General features: G+C 43.8%; 3 protein-coding genes across 6 annotated transcripts; 1 reads left to right on the top strand and 2 right to left on the bottom strand.

The window, feature by feature from the left end:
• Nucleotides 1-224: 224 nt before the first annotated feature.
• entpd5b (ectonucleoside triphosphate diphosphohydrolase 5b) lies at nt 225-12,360 on the top strand. Of its 2 annotated transcripts, none has more exons than XM_088403248.1 (18): nt 225-254; nt 618-712; nt 1,417-1,631; nt 1,737-1,816; nt 2,963-3,106; nt 3,423-3,498; nt 3,570-3,605; nt 3,702-3,790; nt 3,928-4,013; nt 4,217-4,269; nt 4,344-4,445; nt 4,519-4,662; nt 4,742-4,798; nt 5,385-5,466; nt 5,909-6,336; nt 7,138-7,218; nt 9,636-9,847; nt 11,969-12,360. In XM_088403248.1, exons 1-14 carry the CDS (start codon nt 252-254, stop codon nt 5,405-5,407), a joined length of 1,203 nt encoding a protein of 400 aa, XP_088259374.1. In that variant the 5' UTR covers nt 225-251; the 3' UTR covers nt 5,408-5,466; nt 5,909-6,336; nt 7,138-7,218; nt 9,636-9,847; nt 11,969-12,360. The 2 variants fall into 2 exon arrangements, with proteins under 2 accessions (XP_088259374.1, XP_088259373.1); XM_088403247.1 differs by having other exon boundaries at nt 5,348-5,466.
• On the bottom strand, nt 5,742-13,820 carry znf410 (zinc finger protein 410). 2 transcript variants are annotated; one of them, XM_088403251.1, is made up of 12 exons: nt 13,537-13,820; nt 13,229-13,306; nt 13,100-13,151; nt 12,450-12,582; nt 11,695-11,886; nt 11,155-11,370; nt 9,622-9,817; nt 8,634-8,815; nt 7,345-7,434; nt 7,113-7,232; nt 6,426-6,539; nt 5,742-6,319 (listed from the first exon to the last, which is right to left on the bottom strand). In XM_088403251.1, exons 3-12 carry the CDS (start codon nt 13,130-13,132, stop codon nt 6,222-6,224), a joined length of 1,374 nt encoding a protein of 457 aa, XP_088259377.1. In that variant the 5' UTR covers nt 13,133-13,151; nt 13,229-13,306; nt 13,537-13,820; the 3' UTR covers nt 5,742-6,221. The 2 variants fall into 2 exon arrangements, with proteins under 2 accessions (XP_088259377.1, XP_088259375.1); XM_088403249.1 differs by having other exon boundaries at nt 5,802-6,319; nt 6,426-6,542; nt 13,537-13,818.
• A 747-nt stretch (nt 13,821-14,567) lies between these two features.
• On the bottom strand, nt 14,568-19,942 carry LOC148407236 (CLOCK-interacting pacemaker-like). Of its 2 annotated transcripts, none has more exons than XM_088404136.1 (4): nt 19,627-19,942; nt 18,125-18,306; nt 17,874-18,046; nt 14,568-17,211 (listed from the first exon to the last, which is right to left on the bottom strand). In XM_088404136.1, exons 2-4 carry the CDS (start codon nt 18,234-18,236, stop codon nt 16,459-16,461), a joined length of 1,038 nt encoding a protein of 345 aa, XP_088260262.1. In that variant the 5' UTR covers nt 18,237-18,306; nt 19,627-19,942; the 3' UTR covers nt 14,568-16,458. The 2 variants fall into 2 exon arrangements, with proteins under 2 accessions (XP_088260262.1, XP_088260263.1); XM_088404137.1 differs by having other exon boundaries at nt 14,569-17,208.
• Between the last annotated feature and the right edge of the window lie 830 nt (nt 19,943-20,772).

Genomic DNA, 20,772 nt, shown 5'->3' with positions numbered 1-20,772 from the left:
TTCCTCCTCATATTCGGTTTCTTCCTTCATCCTTACTACTTTTCGTCATATTAGTGTTTTCCCTGTAACTCATTTTTAATTTTTGCATTTTAGTATGCAATTGATAGTTGGGCACTACTTATAATGCATACGAAGTTATTTTTATTAATAATTTGCGTTTGAAATGAATGACGTGACTAAATTGCGATTTTCTTCGAGTACAATGACGTCACAGTTATGCTAACCGTTACGCGTGTTGTCAGAGGAGCAACATGGTGAGGTTTCGTCGTGTTTCTCTACCTTTTAGTTCTATTTTCACTCCTTTTTACTTAAGCCAACTGTATTTTGTGAGACGTTTGTACTCATTAGACAGCTGTTGTTATTTCAAGGTGTATATCGCTTGGGTTTAGTTAGATGTGTTTTCAAGCTAGCATATCGAATTAGCTAGCGAAAAGTTGAGAAAAATAAGAGCCGACTTTCAAACGGTGAATATATACTTCTCTGTTTGTGTTTGTTTTTTTTCGTTATGAGGCTATTCGGATTGTGCAAGGCAAACCGTGTTTTATTTTTTAAACGCTGACAGATGAGTGTCACCTGTGACCTCGGCATTTTTTTCATACTATTCATACTATTTGTAGGTTTTCTTCGTGGAAACTTTCCATTTTCTCCATATGAACGATTATGAATGCATAATTGCTTCCAGGGTCAAGAAAATGCTGGTCTTGCCGTTAAGGTATTATTAAAAGCTATTATAATGATTATTTCTATATACAATGGTTTATTCTTCCCATATAAACTGCTGTGAATCGTTCAATTATTTGTTACAATACATGTAAATACTACAACGAAATAGCCGACAAAGGTAAGGACAAAATATGAAAATACAAGAAAATCTCATTCTCATTGAAAACACATACACAAACTATGAATTTTTGATATATCTAAACAAAAAAAAAAAGAAAATACTTTACACAGATATGTTTACTAGATAAATGTCAAGCAATCAAAAGATTAGTATCTATTCGTTCTGATGAGGATGAATGAATTTTGCACACACATGGCTAGCGCGTTACAGGAGCTGCAATGATTGACACATTCGATCTAACGCTCTCATGTTCCTGATCCTGATGACAGCATGTTGTCAGCAGGAAGGAGCGGTGATATGAAACTAACACGCTAGGCTGCCCATCTCCCGTAGCTCGTCCCGCAGACACATGACATCTCGTGTCATTTATGTGCTAATATCAACAGGTTGTCCGCATCAGAAGTGTGACAGACATCTAGCTGATAAATCACAGCAAATACATCATTGCAGCAATGAGACACACAAATAAGGAATGTAATGCGGCTTAGCAAAAATAGTCAAGTATGTTGCATTCAAACTCATCTGAATGCAAGGAGGTCATTGAAGCGCACCTCTGGTTCTTATTCCTTTAGAGTGACGAAGATGAAGCTGCTCCTGGTGCTGGTCACACTGGCCGTTGCAATCGGAGCTCAGGTCACAGAGTGGACAGACGTCTGCGGCGGCGTCCTTCCGTCCGCCGTCCTCCACCGACAGGCCAACCGCAGCCACATCCGCTACGCCGTGATGTTTGATGCGGGCAGCACGGGAACGCGGATCCATGTCTACACGTTTATCCGCAGCCAAGCAGGTCCACCAACAACTTAGCGCCTCTTTCAGGATCTGTTTTTTTTCGTTGACTTCTTCTTCTACTACTACTAACTACTACTAATGTGTGGGTGCGTGTTTCTCGTAGATGGCCTTCCCGTGTTAGACAACGAGATGTTCCACTCGGTGAAGCCTGGGCTGTCGGCTCACGTGCACTCTCCTGACAGGGTGAGTTTGTTGTTTCATGTTGGACATTTTTGAGCTATTTTGATACAAACATGTTGGACATTTTTGAGCTATGTTCCTTCTAAACTGTGCCTGGCTCAATTCCATTTCTCTCACCCTCTACAAAGAAATGTATACAGTGCATTAGAAAAAAGATTCAAACACTGTGACTGTATTAAAGTTTTATATTTCACATAAAAGTTTACTTGGTAAATAGGCACATGTGATTGACGGAGTGTGAAGAAAATGTGTGAATGATGGCGTAAAATTATGGGAGCACCTAAAATGTGCTCCATGTTAAGTGTAATCATTCTCACACGAACATGCGCATCGCAGAGGACGCCCACTTACGTTAATTTTACCTAGTCTCGTCTGATGCGCATCTTATTTTCAGGGATATAATGACGTTGGTGCAGCAACACGTGGAGGGCTATATGTGTTATGACTTTCTGTCGCGTTGCGGCTTGTTGCCATGGTGACCAGTCAGGATAATGAAAAATCAAAGGTGTAATAGCTCAAATAGTTGAAAACAAACTAAAATACTTGTGGGCCATTCCAGAAGTAGTCGACATTTTATGTCCCACCCATAAGGTTTTTAAACAATCCAGACAAAAAAAATACTAAAACATGCAGCTTCTCAGTAAATGTACTTGTCCTGATACCATATCTAAAAAGTTCAAATAATAATAATTATTCATGGAACCTGTGCCTCACAACATTCATGCAACCCTGCACAAAGCAGTGAATCACATGATCGATACACTGGACTTGACACCATCACAAAGTTTTCCAAAAGAATGGCTAGAACAAATGTATGCCCTCTCTTCTATTTTTATTCATAAACTAGTTAGGCTTACTTGAATATCTCACTCTACCTCAACCTTGTTGGGCAAATAATCAGAATGTGATGTGAACAAGACTTGCGATGTGTCTGACATGTCAATCGGAGATGCGTCATTGGCTCACATTCGTACACATACGTGATCATATGTGATATAGGTCACTTTGTGACCTACACACCCTCTGCTTGTCTGATGTTGCTCGCCATGGTCCAAAGCCTGCTCAGGGAGCTCATATGGATCGAAAATTGGAGGGCACATTGCTTGAGAGGTCCCGGTTGCTCAAAGACGTTTGTATTTTTTTGTGAAGGTGGCACGCTCTGTGAGGACGCTGTTGAAGGTGGCAAAGAGTACGGTGCCCCGTACGCAGTGGAAAAACACGCCGGTGATGCTGAGAGCTACTGCGGGACTTCGACTGATGTCTCCCGACAAAGCCCAAGCTCTCCTGCGTCAGGTGATGCACTCCATAATCTGTCAATTTAGAGAATTTATAAACTTTCTAAATATAAAAATTCCCATTGAACAAAAAGAAAACCAACGTTGTAAATAAAACTATATTAAAGGAACTATTAAAAAAATACTAAACCAAAAAATGCAAGACTATTTGAGGATATAGCGACGTATCAGATGGAACAAAACCTAAAAAGAATGACCCTGGAAAGATCCCTAATCCATCCTCCCCCTCACTGGGAATAAAATAATCCCAGCGACGAATGCACTGCCATTATAGCGCTTAACGATTTTCAATCAGACCTCCTGTCCTCCTGCAGGTGCGGCACGTGTTTGATGACTCGCCCTTTCTGGTGCCAGATAACAGCGCGACCATCATGGACGGCACCAGCGAAGGTCACGCCACCGTGACCGCACACTTGATAGAGTGCGGTTTAACACTTTCCCTCAAATGTTTTGAAATGCAGGAATCCTGGCGTGGGTAACGGTGAACTTTCTGTCCGGTCAGTTCCAGCGCAGCCCGTCTACTGGGACTTGATTATTTTTGGACCATGCGTGTCCTCCGAAGAGAAGGTCTAATGGAGCAAACGTGTTTTCAGGTCACCTTCACGCGCTCGCCGAGCAGACGGTGGGAATCTTGGATCTGGGGGGCGCATCCACTCAGATCACCTTCCTGCCTAAATTCAGAGTGAGATGAACATTTATTCTGTATACCAAAATAAATAATCAATAAAAGTATTCTAGCACCCCGAAAATACATGCACGGATTGCTCGTCATGCATGCAAGACAAGTTTCCTTTTGTTGAAGTTTGAAATCCGTCATAGGACCGCACTGTTGAAAAACGGACGTCAAAAGACCACGTCGTCAGAGTAGACTTGTTCAACTCCTCCTTGGACTTGTACACCCACAGGTAATCACCACCGCCATGTGTCATAAAACATTTCGATTGTTCTCCTTGTGACAAACAGATCGACTGCACCAAATGTCGCTGACTAGTATTTAGCTCACAAAACACTTTGATTGACTTTGTTCATTTTGGAAAATGTCAGTTCAATGAGTTTTCGATGAGTCATGAGGAGATGCCTTCTTACCGGCTCGCCTGTTGTCCCGCAGTTACCTTGGTAACGGACTGATGGCAGCACGACTCGCTACGCTGCGTGCCCAGGGTAATGCTTATTTTAGTTATTATTTTCAGCGACTCTTGATTTGCACCAGTTAACATGGCATTTGCTTTTAACAGGCGCGTCCAGCGCAGTCCTCAAAAGTCCATGTGTCCCCAAAACGTTCCGGGGCGAGTGGAGCTTCGGCGGAGAAACGTACCGAGTGAGCGGCGACCCCGACGGTGAGCTCGACTCGAACCGTGACTTGCTAGGCGCGATCGCAACGTAACATCGAAGTTTCCGTGTTGTGTTCAGGCGCATCGGGATACAAGGCCTGTTATGAGGACGTGCGGAAGACCGTCAAAGGGCTCGTTCATCAACCGCGTCTCGAATATCACAAAACTCTTTTTTACGCTTTCTCTTATTACTTTGACCGCGCTGTGGACGCTCACCTCATCGGTACGCTCGCTTTCTCCATTACTGTTATTATTTATGATTTTGATTGCAATTATGGTATGCGCCCCTCATACCGTTGAAGACCAGGTCAACGGAGGAAGACTGGAGGTCCGAGACTTCAGGAGAAGAGCCAAGGAGGGTGAGAGGACATCACCATCATTAGTGCCGTATTATTACTTTTCGGGATAGGACGAGACACAAATCCCGCGAAATGAGCTTTTGCAGAAATGCGTATTAAAAAGTAATGCTCAATAGGATTTTTTCACTTTTTAAAGTTTGACGTTTATCGTGCAGACTGCAAGTAAATTAACTGAATTAAATTAAGCTATTGTGAAAATCCCGACATAACCAGGAGAGGCACTTTTTTTTTTTTTTTTTTTTTTTTACAGGCTCACTTCTCAGCTACAGCTAAGCTAGTTTAGAACCTCCAAAATAAAAGTGTTCCAAGACATTAATGTTCATTCATTATTTGGAATGGTAAGGTTTATTTTGAAGCGTTGGCTAGCTTTGTCAATACTGCGCATTCTGCTGTGCATTCCATTGTACTTGCGGCCCAACAAGCCTAATAAATAAAATAGCTCTTGTGCTGGTTACATCTCGCGAGATCTCGACGTACAAGAAGCCCTAATTATATAAAGAATAATATTCATAACATAAGCGATGATCATGACTTTTGTGTGTTCTTCAGTGTGCAAGGAGACAAGTAAAGATGTGTTTCCCATCAGTCCTTTCCTGTGTCTGGACTTGACGTACATCAGCTGTCTGCTCACGGATGGCTTGGGCTTCAAGGACAACGCGGCTCTGCAGGTGAGTGGTCATCACAAATGTGGCTCATAAGTTACATAAATTAGGGGCTAAAGGAAGTTTAAGTTATGCTTCAAACGTTACTCTGTGCTTTTAAAGAAAGAGAAAAAATGATGCCTCATTTTACAAAGATTGAGAAAAAATTTGTGTTGGGAAAAGTAGGTTTCAAATGTTACAATAAAAACAATAAAGGAGACTTAAATATTCTAAAACTAAAACAAAGATTAAAAAAAAACAATAGCTATGATAGTGAATTCAGGAAACCTGTTCCTCAAAATTTGACGTTTGGAAGTTAAAGTGTTGCGCAAAAATAGTTGAAGCACTTCTAAAATGCTGAAAACATTCAAATGATTTTGCATAGCCAAAATTTTTTTCCCACTTTATTTTTATTTGAATAAATAGAAAAAGGCATTTTGAGTTATTTGGTTGTCTGTTTTGTTGGTAGTTGAGCAAGAAAGTGAACAACGTGGAAGCAAGTTGGGCTCTGGGCGCCACCTTGGATCACTTTGAAAACCTTCAAATACACCCAGGAGGCGGAGCTTGTTAAAAAGCTCCCCACTCTTTGCATGTAACTGACATGTTTGCAGAGGTAACACGTAAATGTTTTTTGTCAAAAACCCGTCTCGCATCTTCTTTGGGACTTTTTTTCTTTGTACAAATGTTAATATGTCACACCTTTTCCCAACAACAAAAAAATAAATTCATCATCCTCATTATGGAATATATACAAGAGTCATGAGTTATATTTCCTATAGGTTCTACAGCAGCGCTACCACGTCTCCGTAGGTGGCGCCCTCTGTCGTCATGGTGACCAGCTGATGTGGCGAAGCGAGGACGCTCACAGAGTCGTCCGTACCTGAGGGCCCGATAATGGTAAGTGGTCACGTTGTTGACATTACGTTTTCATGTAGGATTTTGCTGAAAGGGGAGGGGGGGGGACAAACAAATGTAATTAGTCCTACCTGGTGACCTGAGCATGGCGTGATGGATGTCGACGGCGTCCACTCCGGCAGCCATGGCGACCAGGCCGCCGCCTTCGCTGTCGGCCTCCAGGAGGCTGCTGCGCGTCAGGGCCTCTCCTCTCACGCAAAATGAAAATTGGTGACGTTAGTGCCATCGCCATCATCTTTTGTCACCATTTTTTTTGCGGGGGCCAAAAAAAATGCCACAAAGGGCCACATCTGGCCCACGGACCTTTAGTTTGACTACCTGTGATTTCATAGCTCCCGCAGCTTGCTCGTTGTAGCTAATTCCATCTTGTATCTGTCTGCTATCATTGTTTCAACCCACACAGGCGGTATAAAAATCCAGATTTAAGCACATCTTGTTCAATTAGAGCGCGCACGCTGGAACGGAAGCGCTTATTTCGGGAGCCCGTCTGGCTGCCGCACCGTCCCAGCGCGACGCTTTTGTGCTGATAAATAAATGAGCGTGCCAGAAGAAGAGCTCATTTTGATCTCGCGCATGAAAACGTGTCACACTTTTAACATTCATTAGAGATCATCACAAGAAAGCCAAACCCAGCAATGTTCCGTTTTTTTTTTCTTTTTTAAAGGTACCGAGGGTGCTGGTACTTGAGGTTGGCCCATGCGATTCACAGTTTAGGTTCTGGGTTCAAATCTCAAGTCAGGAAGCGCATGTGTAACCACCTGTTTCCCTGCTCTCTGCCGTCAGGCCCTCCTCCCCGTGGCGTCTCCTTATATGGACGTTCCTGCTTCCGGACTGAGAGAAGGTCTTCCCGCAGATCCCACATTGGTGAGGCTTCTCGCCTGGGTCAACCGCCATATAGAAAAAAGAAGAAAAAAAAAGTCAGTCTCACACACACGCATCCATATTTTGGGCGATGGTGTACAAATGTTTCGGCGCCACCCATTCACTGACCAGAATGTACGAGCATGTGTTTTCTCAAACTGGAATATTCCGCAAAGGAGCGCCCACAACCATCTGCTTCACACACAAAAGGCTTCTCTCCTAAACATACGCGAGCACACACACATGAACACACACCCACACATATGTTAATCTTACAGAAAGTGTGAAAAAAGAAAGTGCAAGTGATGCCTTGAGACATGAATTCAGTTGCTTCCGTGACCCTGCCCGTAGCTAAACACGCTCTTATTTTAAAGTCATCTTTCCCATTTAAATGAATGGAAATACTCGGGATGGGACCAGGCGCTAAATCCATGAGACGGGATAAATGTTTTTTGCTAGTCAACTTGCATTTCCCGTTAAAAGTTTGCATTGAGCTGGCAGGTCCTTGAAGGCAACATTTTTGTCGTTTTAATGGTTTCGCATCAACACTCCTGTTTGTAAGGAGCAGCAATAATGTCCCCGTGTCACACAAATGTGTGTAATCCAAATCCAATACTTTGTTTCAATCCGTTTTATATATTTATTGTTCAAATACAGCGATCATGTTTCTATCTGTGAGAGAGATGTGTGTTAAATACCTTTTCTTTTTGTTGTTTTGAAAACCCAGTCACAAAGTAAAAAAGACAATGCTTAACTCATATCCGTGCCTTAGGTATATATATATAACATCCCGGGCTAATTTGACCCATGCTGAAGTGTAATTTCTGAATTTTTTGTGTGTGTAATCCTGCAAACTAAGAAATTTTGATTCAACTTGAAAGAAACAATACTGTTGGTTTTGCTTATTTATAAAAGAAAATGCTAAAGAAATGCATGCAAATGCCATTTTTAAATGACATTTTGATTATACACAAACCAAACGGAAGACCGCTACTGAAAAACGACATTCAACATTTACTCTTTACTTTCAAATGGGTCTGTTCGACCTACAGCATAACAGGAGGGTTATCTAAAAAGTCGATGTGTGAAATTTCAAATTTGTGGCGTTGAAAGCGTAAGAATGAAAAAAATAAATAAAGGCCTAATTTCCCAGCGTGCACAATACTAAGGTGTGTTTGTGTGCGTGCCTATGTAAGATAACAATGGACAATAGCAGCTCTGTTAATCCGTCTCGGACAGGAGGAAGTGGACCGGAACGTTCCGTTAAATAACCTGAAGGTCACACTGAATAAAATATGAGCGGTCACAGCGCCAAAGCCGCTGACTGGTCAAATCTAAGCCTTAAGTGAGTCAATCACCCCCTATCTGGATCCTGCGTTCGTGTGTGTGTGTGTGTGTGTGTGTGTGCGTTTGCCAACCGGTGTGCACGCGTTTGTGGTTCTTGAGGTTTCCGGCCGTGGTGAACTTCTTTCCGCAGTTGTTCTCCTTGCATACGAAAGGTTTGTCGCCGTTGTGCGTCCTCATGTGAACCTGAAGACGCTGCAGCACGTAGAAGCTCTTGCCGCAGCCCTCCGCCACGCAGCGGAACATGCGGTCGTTCCTGGCAACGACAAAATACAAAACAAACTATTGAAGCCACCGCGTCCTTCCAGCAGGTGGAATATAAAGCCAAGGATCAATACCTAGCTAAATTGTTCTATTAGTGTTTGTGTGAGGCCTTTTATGGCCACACAGGGGACACTAAATACCATATTGGACAATTTACAAAGCACTGCTTTGTTTATAAGGTGTGATTGCTACGCTCGGGGTGCAAAATCATAACAAGAAGTACCGTTCCATTTCTTGTCCACCTTGTTAAAAAAAAAAAAAAAAAAGAGGCCGGGGGAATCGGGTGGAATCCTCAATTATTTTTACTTTAATTCATCCATTTTTCTTCCCATAGAGAAGTAGCATTTTGTTAATTGTTGTTAGAAATTATGTTTTAAAAATATATGAATTAAGTATAACTTTTTTTTTAACTGTGCTTTTTTTTAGGTGAAAGTAATCTCTTTAAAAAATGTGTCTGGCTCGTCAATATAGAGCTAAGTTTCAAATGATACTTTTGTAATTCTAAGTTTACATTCACTTTGTGTCTTTGTATTCCATGTTTGGACTGCAAAAACAATCTTTTGAATGTAGTACAACTGACAATAAATGTCAACTACAACTTGAAATGAACAACTTCAGATTTCTTATTCCTTGTTACACTGTCCAAAATAGTACAAGCAAAATGGCTGATCAACAGCGCGCTACATATTTGAGTGATCACGAAATGTGTTTTTTTTCTTTAATATATATTTCCAAAGGATCAAATCAAATAAGGTAACCTCTTAAACTGGAAGCAATGTCGTTAATTCATCGGGTCACCTGTGTGTTTTGAGGTGATACTTGAGGTGAGCGGGCCAGGTGAAGGTCCTGCAGCAGCCCTCAAAAGAGCAGCGGAGGATCTGCCTGGTGGCCAGGGGGCGGCCGGTCCGCGACGGCGCCGCGGCGAGCTGGCCTGGCGGCGGCGCCGCCACCTCCCGCTCGTCGACACCCAAGGGCGAGTTGTGCGTGTGATCGCCTGGGTCACAGACAAGCCCTCGGTCAGCAGGTACCCGAAACATTTAAGCTTCCCAATTTCTAAGCCAGGAGCGCTTTTCTCACCTCATGGGGAGTTCAAACAAGATCTAGCGGACCTTTGGTGTCACTTGTAAATATTTATTTTCCGCGTCGTGATTTTCACAACACGTCCGCCGGACACACGGCGCGTTTATTGCCCAAGATGAAGACGTGGCAAGCATGCGGACGAGCTTACAAATTGGTTTTGAACTTCACACTCGAGATGAGAGGCGTTGAAAAGCGTTTTGAGTCGCCGCCGATTACGCTCCCCGCTTCATCTCAGCTTTGACCTCATTTTGCTCGGCGCCGCCGTCTTTTAAGTCAAGTGCGCGCCTTTGAGTCAGCTTTTCCCCCTCTAATTTTAGCGCCGCATGACATCACGAATACCGTTACACTGAAATCCGCCCAATTGACACGCGATTGGGTAACCCAGAAATGTATTTTTTAACTGGGCTGACACACAGTTAATGTAAAGGGGAGAAAAAGGCTCCCCAGAACTAGAGAAGATTGGCTTCATTTTTGGTTCTTTGCAAGCTAAACGCATTAATGACTAGCAAAAAAAAACAAGTAACATTTCAATTGTGATAAATTGGTGGCAATCTTATTGTACTCACTACTCTTACTATTTTCCTTATTTATCAGTGCAGCAACTGAGTCAAATTCCATTACTAAAATGTCCACACACCAGAAACCAGACTTCATCTACCGCAAAAAATATAAAATACATTTAAAAATAATAACAAACCACGAAACTGACGCTCAGTGATTAACTGATTCACAGCCAGAGTTGGTAAAAGTATTTTTGACCCACTAGTATTGCATTTGTTTACTTATTCTCTGCCAGCCCAATAAAAATGCAATTTTCACATCTATATCTGTCAATGGCAGCGAAAGCATTAATAAGAAACCTTGAAAGTAATCAGTGCTTCAGCTTATGTGTAAAAAGAATATTATTTATAATCTTTCATGAACTATCACTACAAGATTTGACAAATGTTTAGAATAAAAAGAAACCCGCCCTCTGTAAGGACAACTATAAATCTCCCAGATTTTATTGCAGCCAATAAACTTTGAATCACTCGGCTGCAAAATAACAAAATAATTGAGTTAGCCCACTGTAGTCCCTCAAATAAAATCCCCCACGTTTTGATCTCAAAGAGAAGAACTTTATCGGGTTACTGAATTTTAAATTCCTCTCCTGTTTACGGTTGCGATGAATGACATTTTTCGGACTGATATTGTGCCGGCTGAACAAAAAATGAAGGGATGAGAGGCTTCATCGCCAAGTATTTGGATTACCGTTGGTGGGGTTGGCCGTTCTGGCGTCCAGACTGGCCTTGGCGTCCCGCGCCAGCTGCGCCCGAGTAGCTGCAATCAGGCTGTCGTGGGCCAGCTCCTGCACCCGCAGATACCAGGGGGCAATGCCGTCCAGGCCGTAGTCCCCCGGCGAGACGTCTTCGTCCTCGCCCGTTCCGTCCGCCGCGAAGATGAGGGACTCTGAGGAAGCCGTGATGCCTGCGCCCATGCGCATAACGGCGCCGTTTTATTCTTAAGGTCGAATTTGAAATCTTTGACACTGTCTTGTCATCAAATATTAGCAAGTTTTCATAAAGATCGACAGTAGGGTTCGGTAAAATGCAACCATGTCAAGCTGTAAGCATTAAAAGTGTGCCGAGTCACTTACATCTATCACGCCAGCCTATATGGAGTACTTGAGCACCGCTAGCTCACAGCTAATTTATGCTAAATGCCGCTATAATGTAGTCTGAGCCAGTCACGACTTTTCACAATGGCCACAATCATTCTATACTGGTGTTGGGAGCACGTGGTGTTGCGTACCTTTTGCCAGGTTGAGCAGGACGTAGGACGTGCCGTCTGACTGCTGCAGGTCATGGAGGATGGGCGGCGGGCTGGGCGAAGTCCGCGGGTGGGCAACGTGCGTCTGCGGTACCGCCAGCGGGCTCCGTTGGGACGCGCCTCCCAGCTCTGACAGTGATGAGGAACTCTCCGGTGGGGGGCTAAGCGCTCCATCTGAATAGTAACAAGGGGGGAAAAGATATGAAAATAAATCAAATTTACGAAATTTCCATCCATCATCCATTTTCTCTCAAAGATCGATGGCTTGCTGGTGCCTATCCCACCTTGGGCAATAGGAGGGGTACACCCTGAACTGATTGCCAGCCGGACTCACTAAGAGCCGTCCGTGGGCATAACAACAATTCCACCTGCGGGAGAATTATTTACGACTGACGGCGACCGTGCAGCTGTGCGCTCTCCAATGCACACCTTCACCAGTTCGACATTTTTTACTGTAAAATGTATTTACTCTTGCACGGTTGGTAAGAGGGCTTTCTATCGTCATCAGACCTCTTGCAAAGGTTGAACTCCCATGATACAGCCCCTTTCATTTTTTTTTTGTGCAAAAAAACTTTTTAGGGGAGAAAAAAATACATCCTGTCATACCACATTACATCCGACTAATAAATTTAAAATGTTTCTATGTTATCGCTTTCGTTGATATACTGACATAAAATACGTATTTGAAAATGTAAATGTTTCAAAACTTTTCTACAAATGAAGTGGTAAAATGCGACCTGTGAGCTGCAAGTGTCCACACAGAGAGCTGTTGACCGGGGTCAGCAGCGGCAGGCAGGGATGTTTGGGCTCAGAGTCTTCCAGACCCTGGACCAGAGGGATGGATGCGTTCTGGACAAACTGCACCAGCAGCTGTCAGGAGCACACGGTGTCATTATTAGCTCCAAGGGGCCGTTATACACACATAACCTATTTATTTATCTGCTGGCAAGAACGATCAGTTGTTATCACTGTCAAAAGCAATTCAAACATTTTTCCGCATCATCTTGAGAAGTTCACCACCGTGCCTTTTTTAACCCAATCAAGCCCACTAGGATGGTGCCTGCCTGTCGGAACTCGTTTGGTTCTTCCATCTGCTCGCCGTCAATAAAACAAGCTGTCATCTCGTGACTTATGTTAAACTGGCGTGACACACTCGACATGTTAACTAACCGCCATCCAAGGCCATATATTGTGCTATGTTAAGAGAGTCGTATAATTAAAACGGGTTTAGTTAAAACGTGAATACAGTAGTCGAAACGCAGCTTTCATGCGCAATAGAGAAAAATGTGCCTTACATTTGTAAACAATGCTACATATGTTATTCTTTGGGGTATTTATTTATCTAAATAAAGCAGCCTCCCAAAGATATGTATTAGCTATATGTTACCTCTGGTTTAGAATCGAGCTCATCGGAAAGCATGAGTCTCCCTGGATTTCACCTGAAAAGTAAACAAGGACGATTACAAACAACTTATTTTGTCCACAAAAAAAGAAACAAGTAATTATTTGTGCTAACCTTAAAAAGCTAAAAGTGAGGTTTTGTGTCGGTCATGACATAATCGTAGTCATCTTGAAGTGAGAAACATGGCTCGAGCTGGAGCGATAAAACGTCATTAGTCAAATAATATTAAAATAAATTCTGATAACACATGTAACTACATTCCAACAACGAAGCTTACAAACAGCCACGGGAGAGTGGCACAATGCTTGTTATGTGTTAGCCGTAAGCTAACTAGCTACATTGCAACAACTGTCAGATGTAAAGAAAACTTGAACACAACTATTGTAGCAGTAGATTAAAATAACACACAATAAGTGTTTTACCTCATTAAAAGCGTCGTTGTATTGATTTGACAAGGTGTCGAGAGACGCTGTTGTATTACGTCCGAACAAGGGCGCTTGGCTAGTACTGCTAGCTTGTTGGCTAGCTGCTCCCTTCACTCTGAACTTCTACGGCGTCTCGGATGGTCAAATGCGGTCAATGTGCTCTATTCGGGGAGAGATTCCTCACCTTAAAACCGGTCAAAATTTATATGCATTTGAAGCCGCCTGTGTTCACTTCACTTTTGATAAAAAAAAAAAAAAAACAATTTCCGTAGCAAACCAGCAGTCTCATTAATTGGCCAGTAGGTAGCGCTAGTGAGCAAAGCGCACATCAACAAGCGGGCGAAGAAGGTTGACTCCTGGGCTTGCAGGCCTGCCGCCTTTAGACAACGTTCTTCTGCTTGTCACAAAAGAATTAAGGGAAATTCAAAACAACGTTTGGTTTTAATTCGTTAATTTCAATCAATGTACTTATTCATTAATACTTTCATTTTATTTTTGTTTTACTTCTTTCATTACCATACTTCAACAACTACATCAACAATTTTATGGGTAGTTACGAGTTAGCATGAGGTGACGGGGTCAATCGTTCCAAAATGCAACAAGGCGCCGCACTGCCGCCATCTTGTGGTCACTATGGGAAGTGCTTTAAAACTTGAACACTGATTTCCGGTTTAGAGAAAAAAAAATAAACTAAGAAAACCTTTGCTTTCTCGTTCCAGAATCTAAACGGCAAAATCCACCAGATTCCGTACTAAAACGAAAACCAAACAACGAATCCCTTTTCTATATACATTTTTATATGTTTCCAAACGTAAGGTCAGTTTCCTAAAACGGACATGGACATACCAGGAGCAATGCGAGACATTTTAATTATGATTAATTTTCCATTTTGGCCGTGAAATTACCAAGTTTGCACAGTAAGCCAAAGCAGTCATTGTTATTAGTCACCAGATGGCGCTAGTGTCTAAAGCGCCGAACAAGTTACGTAAATGATTACTGGCTTTGGTGGACGTCAGGCCTTGCAGGGCTTTCGGAGGCAGACGTAGCAAGTTTAAAAAAAAAAAAAGAAATACGTGGTCGTTTTCTGCACAAGAAAATAAATGCCTCCCAGTGAATACAAAAAAGACACCCCTTATTATACATGTTTACCCCCCATAAAATGAGACTTACTACACATGGTCGTTTTTTTAATTTTCCTCAAAAACATCTGATTATACATAGTCGTTTCTTTGATTTGATTATCCATTCACATACTTATCCTCACTGGAAAAACAAGGAGCAGAGCATGCGCCCCTAGCATCTTAAAACTCAGCCCCTTTGTCAAACAAACGCTTCAATTATCAGCCACGGGATCACAACACAAACGGTAACATGAGGACGCTTTGTGATAGCAAACTTGGCCGACAGATGTCCAAAAGAATGCCGGGACAATTACAAAAGCAGAAAATAAAAGTAGGCAGACAGACAGTCCGACAAAGCACAATGACAAGCGGCTTAACGCGGTCTAACACCCATTAAGGAGACTTTAGTACCACACATGTGAACCTCCGCAAGTGAGATTACGTACAACCGGACGTTGGTGGAACCCAAACATCTCGAAAATAGACATCCTCAGTCTTCACTGGAAAATATATAGTACACAATCCCTCATTTTAGAGAACCCTTTCAAGTCATTTTTTTGGTACTTAATACAGGAGGAACAAGATATTTAAGCATAGTGGTTCAGGGCGCGTGATTAGCATTAGCTGCCTTGTTTCGGTTTGCTCAGGATGAGACAGTGCTTCAACAATCATAAAAGACTTTTTCCTCAAACATTTTCAAACAGCAACCAAAAATTGGCGACACTCGCTGTGGGACGCTGACCAAAACATTAAGGGTCACATCAGTAACTGAAGTCTGCCTATCAAAAAAAAAAAAAAAAATCAGCTCAAAATTCCCTCATCGCGCCGAAGCTTCAGGGAAGCCGAAGGCCAAGCAAAGTGGCGGCCATCACACACCCGAGCGTGCCTCGTCACAGTGTGCTAAGTGGTTTGCAAAAGTGCCTCATCCCAAGAAGATTCAGGGTTTGATTTCTTTCCCGCTGTATTTAGGCCACGGGCCAATATTGGTTTGGTGGCCACTAATGCCATCTTGGAATTCCGTCGAGGAACTTCATTGAACTTACTTGATGGTGGTTCAAGTCAGTGAGGAAGTCCGGATTTTTGGGTTATTATTGAGTGAATTGTTTCAACAGGTCTGACACTTTATATGATTGTTCTTTGTGTACAAATATTTATTAATTAGTCACTTCTTTTTGATAACAGATCTCTTCTATGATCCAAAAGAGGACACTTTATGCTGATTATTTTTTTATATGAAGGGTTCTAGTTTAAAAAGTCAAACACTGATGGCGTGTTTTAATTTATTTTATTTTTTTTAAACCCCCAAATGCTCTGCACTGGTTAAGGGGTACTTTGCTAAAAACACATTTGACAGGGGGGTACATGACTGAAAAAGCACTAGTTTAAGGAAGTAAGGCACCATTTAGCCGGTTAGCTAATTGCCAATTGAGCTACACTAATGAATAATAAATAACGTAGAGAGAAAGTCACAACTTCTGCTTGCATTTTCCAATGTCTGTAGGCTATGCTGAAACCAAACTCTTTTTTTATGCTGTATAATTCCAGATATTTGTTTGGGCCAAAACAATGGCTAGTTGCAGCCCCACCTCCAAGTAAATGCGAGTTTGGTATTTGTGTAAGCCATGGAAGCGTGAGCGTAATAGGAGAGCGTTGGGCCAACGAAAAGAGTGGGCGTGTCTGGGCGGCCAAAAAAGTAGGCCAAAGTGTGCAAAAGTGAGGCTCGGGCCGGGTGTCTGATGTAGGTCACGTTACTCTCGCTCCATCTGTCCGGCGAGCCCCGGCCGCCCCTCTCTTCCGCCTAATCGTCCTTTAAGCCGGCGAGCGCCGCCCGCTTCCTGTCTTCCTTGTCCTCCTGCTGGAGGCTGGCGTGCAGCTTGAGGCAGACGCCGGCGTCGCCGCTGCGCAGCGCCTGCAGGAAGAGGTCGGTGTGCTCCCGCAGGCGGTCCAAGTCCGTCTGCGTGCGGCGGTTCTGGCGCAGGAGCTCCTTGGTGCGCAGCGTGATGTCCAGAAGGCCCGATTTGCTCAGGATGTTGTACGTGTTGCAGAAGCGCTTCCGCCTTACGTCGTCCGGGTCCCGCCTGAGCTCGGCCGCCGCCGCCTCCTCCGGGGGCGTCGGGCTGCCGGCGCGGCTGGGCGGGCGCGACGACAAAGGCGGGGAGGGTTCGGACTGGCTGACGGCCGGCGAAGGCGCCTCGCCGGCCGTTTGAGGGAGCCGGGTCTGCGGCGGGCGCGCGTCCTCGGAAAGATGCGCCGCCTGGCTCTGGTTCTTTTGCGGCTTCTCTTTCGGAGAGCCCGTCGCCGAGGAAGATGAAGAGGCGGAGGAAGCGGCGGTTCCCCTCCCCGAGGAGGAAGCGTCGCCGGGATGCGGCGCGATTTTGGGGTAGGACTTGAGAATGGGAAGGTACTTCTTGGGGCGCCTGTGTCGAGAGGCCTCCTTGGAAGCCTGGCGGGAAACGACGGGCTGCAGGAAGACCACTTGAGGCTGCTGGACCACCTCCACGGCGGGACTGAAGCCCCAGGGCTTCATGGCTGGGGGGTTGTCCCCGGGCTGCTGAGACAACACCTCCGTTAGCCATGTCAGACGTGACACACCAAAGAGGAGCGATAAAAAGCGGTTGGCCGAGAAATGCAGAATGAAATATGCAATACGGTTTTCTGTGCAAATGAATTGCTTATTATTTATGATAAATCCAACCAGCGAGAGACTAAAATAGTCCAAAGGCTCAGAATTTCAATCGCTCGACGGTAAATATTAACTGATTTATTTGATCTTCCGGTTGGAATACGTGCATTTTTCATATTTTTGTACACTTTCTCAAAAGCTAGTTTCATTTAATGTTTGCAAACACAAGTCAGTATATCATGGGTCAAATTGCCGCACCAATGTAAACAAATGTGGCTTTATGACTCATGTTTCACGAAATACGATTGAAAAATCATACGTGCTTAGTTAGACACTAAAACATAGGTGTGGAACTCCAGTCCTCGAGGGCCGGCATCCTGCATGTTTTCCGATTTTCTTTCCCCAACACACCTGATTCAAATAATTAGCTCATTAGCAAGCTCCGCAGGTGCTTCAAAATGATCCCAATCATTTGAATCAGGTGTTTTTGAGGGAAAAGGTTTGAAAACATGTAGGATACCGGCCCTCGAGGACTGGAGTTCGACACCTCTGCACTAAAACAAGCCGACGTTTCTCGCGCTCGCTTCTACCTGTTTTAAAAGCACGTTGTTCATGATGATCATGGGGGATATGCCGGAGTAGGACCCGCCCACCACAGCCAGCTGCCCGGAAGCAGAACTCGTGGCGGCCGCCCGGACCGAAGGCCGCGGCGAGTCCTCCGAGTCGGTGTTCTCCATGGCGCTCGCATGCTCGGAGCTGGCGTCTGAACGCAGGACAAAGGAGACGACGCGTAATTGACGGCTCGTTCAATACGACCGCCGATCAAAGTCGGAGGCGGAACCTGAGAATCCGGAGTCCCTTTCCGAGTCGGCGCGGGAGTTGCCGTGGGACTTCATGGCGTGCGGCCTGCTGGCGGTCCGCGAGTCGCTTTCGGCCTTGCGCTTGGCGCTCATCTCCTCTCTTTGCTGTTGCTACGGACAAGGTGGCCCACCGGCAACTACGTCAGCATTTCAGGAGGGAAATCTGCAAATCAATAGACAAGATTTAAGTATAAACACTTTTCAAAACGAAGACCTCATACACTGAATGGCAACAGGCGTTGCTTGTCACCATCACAGTGTGAAGGAAGACTCATTAAAACAGCCTCAAAACAGAATGGCGATCACATTGTCATCTCACATTTTGTGGAATTTGGGTTGCTTTTTCACTTGTGTGTGCAACTACAATCGATTTTCAAGCAATGTCCGTTGTTGCAATGTGCAAAAAAGGAGTTTGGGAACATTTTGATTTGATTGTGTTTAATAAGTTAAGAAAAAAAAAAACGTGGAAAAGATATTAGTTCAAGTATAAATGAACAACAAATCATCTTTATAGCACTTGTGGTATTTTGTTCTTATAGTAAGACAAACAAATTCAGGTCACTTTCTTTAACAAATACCCGTAGAATCCTCAACATTGTTGTCGTCTTGCACTTCTGGACCACTTGATGGCACGGAGTAGGTGAAGCACCATGAAGCTCTGAACCATGTGCAAACCAATTGGCTACAAAGCTTCATTGCTTCACGAAGCTTCATTTGGCCAACATGAGTGTGTTTCAAAAATGAGAACAGCCATCCATGATCTCAGCCTTTTATCCTCTTGAGGGTCGCGAACGTGCGGGAGCCTATCCCAGCTGTCATTGGACATTGGGTGGGGTACACCCTGAACTCGTTGCAAGCTAATTTTGTTATTAAATGTCTAGGAAGGTATTGGTGTTTTCAACTAGTTGCAAAGCAGATAATCCAAATCAAATCATCTTCTTGTTTGGTTATCTGTACCACTTACCCTTACTTAATGGCTTATCCTTGGTGACTATAGGAGTCAATTGCAGGGCACATATGGACAAACAGCAATTCACGATCACTTTCATTCATCATTTACGGGCTTGGCAGTCAAGTAAAAGATGAAATTGCAGTTATGCTATCTGGAGCATTTGGACTGCTTACTCGCCGATCATTTTCACTTAAAAAATATAATCTAGCAAGCCTACGTCAACCTTAGGACACTCCTACTAAAAGCAGCATATTGCAGTGTATCCGGTTAACTGCTGACTACCTGCTAGAAACTATCGTTCATACGAATGCGTTATTGAGGACGAATAAATGCATTAAACCGCTTTTAAGGGGGCGTAAACTAGTATAAGTCAAGAAAACGCTTCGAACGGCAACACGTTATGAATTAGCACTTTTGTTAGCTAAGCTATGCTAATTTGACGACGCACCCACTGCTAACGTTTAGCTTTCGACTGTCAAGACTGAAACAAGGAACAAACAACGACTATGAAAATATATATAATTAACTTACCGGCAATTATCAGTTTCGTTCCCAGAAGAGCGAGAGTGAAGATACAATCCGGAAAATTACAAAAAGGGTGACCCGTGGAAGTCGCTTGCTCGTCGGGCGGATGCTTTTCCGTCTGTGGAGGTGGCTAGGAGCCAGAACTTAGCTTTCCACGGTACACTACACGAGACAGGGCGGCCCCTCCTCTCCCCTCATTCAGTCACGTGCGGAGCACGGTGGCACCGACCGCAGACAGACGCCATAAATCATCATTCGATGTCGCAAAACCGCAACAAAACATAAACATATGTTGAAGTTGTACATGTTTCATTGCTGCAAGTCGACGGGAACGTCGCAAAAGTAAAAAACACGCCACAGACGGTTTTCCATATATGGAAGAAAAGGGCGCGGCCTCGCCTGGAGTTTTACGGTCCCCGCCCATAATGTTGCGTTCCGAGCTCCCGATTGGCCAGCGCGGCCAGCAGCTGAAAAACGTGACTGCTAACCAAATGTGAGGCAGGCCGAGTACACGGTGTTTTGGGGGCGTACAGTAGCGCACACGCGCGTTTCTCATGTACGGCCGGGGAATCCACTGACGTGGGCTCTCGTCTGTAATTTTTGCGGCGTATTACATAATAGCATGCGTGTCCCGCAGTTAACCTGAGCTTCTATTCTCTGGAGTGCGTGGCGTCATTCAACACAAGATTGCTTGCTGACTGGCTGGCTGGCTGGCTGGCTGAGGACAAAAAGTTCTCAAATGCTCAAATTGCGTCAGGAACACAAAGTGAGAGTCAACGTAGGTAAAAACCACAATAAAATAAAAACACATTTCGTGCAATGTGCAGTTCAGTGTGATTCTGAGACTGGGATATGTGTACCCCTGTAAGTCAGATATTTAAAGGGTTTCTGCAGGTAATGTAAAGCTTTTTAGTGAATGACAGGAAAACATGTTTAAATTAAGAGCAAATTAATTGGAACATTTAGCAACTTCTTGCAAAATTGTTATGACTCCTTTGCAAAGATGTTATGCCTTGACTGTATTATAGAATCAAATAGAATAGAAAGCCTTTATCGTCATTGTTTAGCTGGTGTACAATGATTGCCAACAACTAGTTTACAGTCATCACTTCTTAGTTTCAATGTGTAGCAATTAAATATATGATCCTGCGG

This window comes from Hippichthys cyanospilos, chromosome 20, assembly GCF_059441005.1.
Source record: "Hippichthys cyanospilos isolate Australia breed blue-spotted pipefish chromosome 20, RoL_Hcya_1.0, whole genome shotgun sequence".
In the NCBI taxonomy this organism is placed as follows: Eukaryota; Metazoa; Chordata; class Actinopteri; order Syngnathiformes; family Syngnathidae; genus Hippichthys; species Hippichthys cyanospilos.
The sequence above is the reverse complement of the archived record's forward strand: the minus strand, read 5'-3'. Positions and strand labels throughout refer to the sequence as shown.